The sequence below is a fragment of the Aphanomyces astaci genome (assembly GCF_000520075.1).
Source record: "Aphanomyces astaci strain APO3 unplaced genomic scaffold supercont1.14, whole genome shotgun sequence".
Taxonomy (NCBI): domain Eukaryota; phylum Oomycota; class Saprolegniomycetes; order Saprolegniales; family Verrucalvaceae; genus Aphanomyces; species Aphanomyces astaci.
Genome location: NW_009798277.1, coordinates 126279 through 133390, shown reverse-complemented (window position 1 = coordinate 133390; position 7112 = coordinate 126279). Strand labels below are relative to the sequence as shown.

General features: G+C 54.7%; 1 protein-coding gene across 1 annotated transcript; it reads left to right on the top strand.

Moving 5' to 3' along the window:
* Positions 1-3419: 3419 nt before the first annotated feature.
* On the top strand, positions 3420-4152 carry H257_06826 (hypothetical protein; the record flags this gene model as incomplete). Its single annotated transcript, XM_009832196.1, has 2 exons — positions 3420-3578; positions 3997-4152. The coding sequence occupies 2 exons, from the start codon at positions 3420-3422 to the stop codon at positions 4150-4152; spliced, it is 315 nt and encodes a 104-aa protein (XP_009830498.1).
* Between the last annotated feature and the right edge of the window lie 2960 nt (positions 4153-7112).

The window sequence follows — 7112 nt, the reverse complement described above, 5'->3', positions numbered from 1 at the left end:
TCTGGGAATGGCTGGTGATGCCCCAGGGGCCCAAGAACGCCCCTGCTACTTTCAATTGCGTCGTCACGGAGAAACTCCGTCCATTTCGCGAATTTGCTCCGTCGTATTTCGACGACGTCTACATCCACAGCCGTGCCAGTTCGTCGCAATCCGACGTGGATGTCCACCGGTCACACCTACGTTTGGTGTTTGAGACACTGCGAGACACCGGTCTATATGCGAACCTGTCGAAGTGCCTCTTCGGGGTACCCGAGATTCCTGTCCTCGGCGACTTCGTTGGCATCAACGGCTGCCGGGCGGACCCGGCCAAGGTGACCGTAATCAAAGCTTGGCCATCGCCAAGCTCAGTCCCCGAACTGCGCAGTTGGATGGGACTCGCCACCTATCTGCACAAGTACTCGGCGAATTTCGCAGACCTGGCATGCCCGATGACACGCTTACTTGGCAAGGACGTTCCTTGGGTATGCTCCCAAGAGTGCCCAGTGGCCTTCGAGGCCGTCAAGGCGAGCCTCACCATGGCCCCAGTTCTGGCTCTGCCAGACTTTTCCAGACCTTTCTTCGTGGTCTGCGACGCATCCGCGCCATCGGTTGCTGCCTAATGCAGCGCGACGATTCGGGGCGCGATCGCCCGGTATCGTTCCAATCCCGCCAGCTCCACAAGTCCGAGAATAACTATCATGACTTGGAGCTTCTGGCGATGTACTACGCGCTCAAGAAGTTTCGTATCTACCTCCTGGGTTCGGAGGAACTCGTGGTCTTCACTGACCACGCATCGCTACGCACGGCCGTCCACTCACCGCATCTGTCCCAGCGCATGCAGCGCTGGCTCTCTTTCTTTTCGGAATTCAACATGAAGGTTGAATCCAAGCCTGGCCGCGGCAACGTTGTCGCGGATGCTTGGTCCCGACTCCCGTCGGCAGACGACATGGAGCTCTCCTCCATCTCCACGGTCCACTCGGAACTCTTGGCTCGCATCCGAGCAGCTTACACAACGGACCCCGCTTTGGATCCGATCATCACCCACCTCCATGATGGTGTAGCGATACCTTCTCGCATTCCCCAACTCGACCGCTATTCGGTTCGCGACGGTCTGTTGCTGTATTCCACCAACACGACCGATTGACTATTCTCTATGGCAGGACATCCTGCACGAGCTCCACGATACCCCAAGCGGGGGCCACTTCGGCCGCGATCGAACGTACACTACCGTCGCTCGCCTCTTTTGGTGGCCGCGTTTGTATAAACACGTTGCTCGCTACGTCGCCTCCTGCGACGTCTGTCAATCAATCAAGGCCGTCGCGTCCACCCAGGCTCCACTCCAGAGCTTGGAAGTTCCCAGCGAACTCTGGGAGTCCGTCAGTATGGACTTCATCTTTGGCCTTCCCCGCGACCAACGCGGCAACACGGGCATTTGGGTATGCGTCGACCGGGGGTCGAAGTACCTTGTGGCAGTCGCCGTCAGGGCGAGCATCACAGCTGAGCGCTGTGCCGCGCTCTTCTTCGACAATATTTATTGTCGCTTTGGCCTCCCTACTTCCATCGTCTCCGATCGAGACCCACGTTTCACTTCCGCTTTCTGGAAGTTTTTGTTTGCCCGCATTAGCACTCGCCTCAACATGTCCTCGGCCGACCACCCCGAGACTTGACGGTCAGACCGATAGCGCTAACCGCGTTGTCGAAGATGTGCTCCGCAGTTATGCTGCGTCGAAATCTCGCACGTGGAGTTCCCTACTCCACCAAGTGGTATTTGCTTACAATTCCTCGATCCACGCCTCCATGGGGTTTCCCCGTTTTACGCAAACCATCTGCGTCACCCCCGTCTTCCCACTGACACCGGTGTGTCTACTTTGAGTGTGGGAGGAATCTCCCCTGGCCTACGCACGACAGCGTCGATCCAAGAATTTCTGCGCCTCCGGAGCTCCATTATGCGTCAACTTGGCGACAATATCGCCCATGCGCAACATCAGCAAGCCCATCAGGCCAACAAGCACGGTCGCAAGAACACCAGTACGTTCTGTGTTGGAGACTTAGTCTATCTCAACAAGTCGTTGCGGCGCCTCCGACGGTCCTGCGCAACCCAAAGCTCCAGGTTCCCTCGATTGACCCCTTCCCTATCAAAGAAGTCATCAGTCCAACGTCAATGAAACTCGACCTGCCAATGTCTGGCGAATACACCCGACGTTCGACGTCGGCAAAATCAATCGCCACTTACCCCGATTTATCGACGGCGAGGCCTCGCCGTCGGATGGGGAGCAGTGTCCAGCAAATGCTCCACGCGCACCTCCAGCTCCACGACGCGAAGAGTCACGTCACAAAGACGCTGAGACTCCTCACGAACGCTCTTCAGCGTATCCCGCTGATCCTCCTGCAACTGTTGCAGGGCAAGTTCCACCTTCACGACCCGACCATGAAGGTCTCCAACAGCAGACTTTGTTGCGCCAGCAACCACCTCCGCCCGCACACACCATTCCTCCAAGTCTTGTGGCTTCGGGTGCCGTTTCAGCGTCGCTTCAGCCCGCGACAAGCGATGCAGGACCTCTGCCTCCGACCCTAATGTCGGAGGAGTCACCTGCATCAGGCGCTCGACAGTTGCCAATCGTTCAAGCACGGCATCGTGCTCCAGTCGCGTCACACAATACCCCTTCACCTTCCGCTCAACCGCAGACAAGCGAGCGGCCACGGCGTCATGCTGCGCCGAGCGCGCCTCAAGAGCAACTAAACGCCTCAACACGTCGTGGGCGACGTCAGCGTTTGCAACTGCCGCACCACGAGTTCGTGGTGAAGGGAGGGCTCTCGTTGGGCCCCTGATGGCCGCAAGTATCTGATCGCGGCATCCCATGGTCCTACACAATGGACATCAGAGCTGGATATACCAGCCAACTCACCTCTCCGTGCTCTCTGTCGCGACTTCGACAGTACTCGGAGATCTGGTGGACGAAGTCCCGTCCAAGCCGAGGCAGCTCGGCACGACACTTAGCAAAATTTGCTAAGTATTCAACCAGCTTCTGCTGGTAGTGGAATGCGTTCGGCACTGGCACCTTACGCACAAGGTGAGCCCACCAAAGCCCAACGTATTCCCAAATGGTCGCCTCCTGCAGTGGAGCGACCCGCATATCGGCGATAATCTCGCCACAGTACTTGCGCTCGCCGCAAAACTCAGCGAATTCCATCGCAGACGCACGCCATGGCCGCATATCAATGAGGACACCTCGACGCCATCGAGGTATTGCCGCAGCAACTCGCTGCGTGGAGCTCGACACTCCTCCATGCGCGCATACTGTTCCACGCTACGAGCCAACGCTCGCATTCCAGACACCGCCCGGTCCATCGAGTAGTCCGCCACTCCCACATCTGGGAGAGTCCAATCCGTGCGGACGAAAACATCGTCCGCACTTACCGAGATCACCACAAAATCTGGCATGCTTCGCCGGTATGGTCGTCCTCGGTCATCGTCGCACCGTCGCTTCCGCGACGGAGAGCGTGCGCTCGGTCCTGAGCGCTCGTGGCTACGCCTCCGGCTGTTCCGGGCTCCACCACCATTGCCGCCGTCATCGGCGGCCCAGTTCGACGCTCTGAAGGTGCTCATCCTTCGCTGCGTTGCTTTTTTCACAATGACTACTAACGACAACGGTCGTTCCGAATTCTCCAACGATTGTTCGGAATTCTCAATCCCTGTCCCACGTTCGACCAATCAAGTTTGAGTGTGGGAGGATGTAGCGGGGTCCGGATACCATCCGGACACGACACCCCATTGGTCAGTTCCAATCCTGACCCGAGAGGACACTTGGCAATCCAAGTGTCTTGAATCACTGGCTCTGCGAAATCCGCAGCAGCACCATTCATTTGACATGAATTGCATGACTGGCGCGCAGCCGCGCGCCAAGGAAACCAGCTTAGAGATAGCTAGTTCTCCCAGTTAAAAATATACCTTGTTCTACACACCTTCCTCTGTGCACCCCATTACAATACCTGTCCGTGCATTTGCGTTGGCACAAGAAGGCCAACGTCGAAGAAGATTCCCAAGTGTACCACCTCGTCGACGTGACCTATTTCCCTTGCTTGCACGTGTGCGTGTTCAACGAAGAATACATTGCCATATTGCGAACCACCGGCCAGAATATGGGCACCAGTACCTTTGTGTTTCCAAACTAGACTGCTCCGAAGACTGGTGTCCCTCGGATTGACTGCAGACGCTCCCTTGATTAAAACAGTGTGCGCAAGACACTGGGTGACATTGTGGAAAGAACCCCGGACCTGCCTATCAGGATATCATTGCACAGTCTGAGTCTACCGTGTGTTTGTGTCGAAGGAGCGCTGGTTCAACTTTCGGGAGTTGATGGCATGGTGCCGTTGGGCGTGTCACGAAAGAAGAATCGTCACGATGGCGCTTGGGATAGCTGCTGTTGGGACCCTGATCGTTCCCATGGTTATCGTCGTAGTCGTCGCGGTCGCGGCGATGATGCTGCGTATGATCGTCAATGATCTTGCGAGACGATGCACGTTTCCGACGGCAGTGTGTGTCAACAACGTGCTTGGGAACGCCGGCACGAATGCGGTTTCGACTGTCATCATCGCGCATGGTGCGGCAGTCAGGAAGGCGGTGTTCGGGCGAGCCACTGTAGAAACATGAATTGAAAGGATAGTTGTGACAGTTCGAGTGTGCCCAACGTGGCAGTGACTCGTAAGAAGGGGCAGCAGCAGCAGTATAGGTAAGCGGAGGTTGGGAAGTGGAAGGCGTAGCATACAAGACGATTGGAGGCGTAGCGTAAATTTAGGTAGCGGCAGCAGCAACTTGGCGTCGACGGGATTCGGAGTCACCGGAGCCTTGATCCGAGGGGATGAGATTGCGGCGAGAGGCGATATTTAGGGTGTGGCGAATAGTAGCTTTAATGGCAGTAGGCGTGCATTCAGAGCCATCCTCGCGCGCCTTGAATTGAAGCTGGCAAACGACCTCCCACACGTCTTTGTTGGCGGCAAAGGCGTTAGAATAGAAGAGAGTTCGAAAGAGCTCAAACGTTTTCACATGACCTTCGCGAGCCGTAAGAGCGTCGGCGTTCACAGGGAGAGTTGCCGTTTCGATCAAGTTCATCTGATCGTCGAGAGTAGTGAAGAGGGTCTCGGCACTGATGTCCTCGCTGTACTTGAGTTGGTTGAGACTCGCAAACAGGATCATGGGGTCGCGGGTGCCAGCTTCATGGCGCGCCATAAGAGCGGCCCAGAGAGTGAAGGGAGAGGCGTGGGAACCGATGACTTGTTGGAGAATAGGCGTGAGGGAGTTGAAAAGAAATGTCTTAGCTTGGACGCGTAGGGCGGCGAGGGACTCCGCGATATACTCATCCAGAAACTTGCGCGTGAAGTCTTGTTCGAGGCGTTTCACCGTTGCAAGGCGCTGTTCCAAGGCGTCACCAGCATAACCGTCGGTGGAGTACTTCGCATCATTGCGTATCTTGTCAACCTGGAGTTTGGCCTGGCTGATGGTGTAGGCGTCGGTTTCAATGCGAGTGGGGCAGTAGGTCTCGTTGGTGTAGAGGGAGAAGAAGCCTGCGGTCATGGCGCTTCTTCAAACGTGGTGCGCCACGCAGCATAGAATTTGTAGGCGTCATCGAGGAGAATGCCGGAATAGGCGGTAATGGTCGAAGTAGGAGGGCTCATAGAAGTAGATGGGCTCATAACCTGTCACGAAGCAAGAAAAAGGAGGTAGGCGTGTAGCAACTTTGCGCAGAGTGTCCAAGACAAACCAAGTGTGCGGGACAGGGGAAAGCCAAAAGTGACATTCAGTCGTTTACAAACTATCTAGCTTCGTTCGTATTGGCTAAAACTAAGCCAAAGGGAAACACTGACGTGTGAGCATCAGTGCTCTTTTCCTTGTGCTAGAGCCGTGATTGGGTGAGCAATCACTAGGGTAGGGTAGCGCCATGAAGAATATGCAGAACATGCAGGTATAAAGCGGCCACTGTCTCACAGCCTGTCAGAGTTGATAGACTAGGCGATAGAGTTTGGGAGAAATAGGCGAGGACAAAAGGCGTGAACACAGGCGAGGGAAAAGCACCACTTGACAGGGCGGATGCTAAAACCTGTTGTGAGTATCTGATAACGCAGAGTATCAACAACGAGATCGATCCAAGGAGTTTGCTTCGTACCAGGCATGGCGAAAGTCAAGTGCCATGGCAAACGGACAGTGACGCGTTGGTTGGCTTGCCGTTTACTGTGGATGACCTCAGGCAAGTGTTGGCCAAGAACTTGCGACAGCAGTCACTCGTGAGCCAACCGGCCACGAGGGTGCGCAAGTAGAGCTCGATGGGCGTGTTCATTGTTCAGAAAGCCATTCCAACGGCCCACTCTGCACTGAGGCATAGCAGCAATGGTTGGTGGCTGATCCATCCATCGGCTTATTGTGCTGAAGGACTACACCAAGGAGGTGGTACGCATGGACTGGAAGAAGTACTCCGAGCGGGTTACCTTGCTGATGCCTTTTGACAAGTACCAATCATCTACCAGCAGTTTGAACGTCATATCAGGGGTTTACCAGCTCGTACGTTAAGCTGCTTCGTGAGGTGATGCAGTTTTGACTTTGGGGAAAATAAGTGTTAGTATTTAGCATTGAACTCGGGACCAATTGCAATGCTGGTACATTTGTACCCTAGTTTTGCAGGTTTCCATGCCCAATAGGGAAACCTGGCGGACCAATGTAAATTCAATTACTCATCTGAATAATCACCTCCCGAGTAACGCTATAACTTGCTTGTTATAAGTCGTTGTCACACATATTGTACGTACCGTAGTACTCGGTACGAATAGCGTAACACAGCGTCTGCATAAGCATATAAAACCTACATGTAGGTAGCATCCGACATCGAACCGACACATTTCTGGATGGGGATTGGGTAACCGACATCAAGTCTCGTTTTGATTGGATGACCGATGTGAGAGGATTTCGATTGGGCGATCGTTCTGTCGTTTGTCAACATATCACGCACATAGCGTGATAACACGATATGATTGGTCAAATATCAAATAGGTGGCAGTTTCACATCCAGGCAGTGGTGCGCAAAGTCATTCTGCGCGATTGGTCAAATATCAAATAGGTGGCAGTTTCACATCAGGCAGTGGTG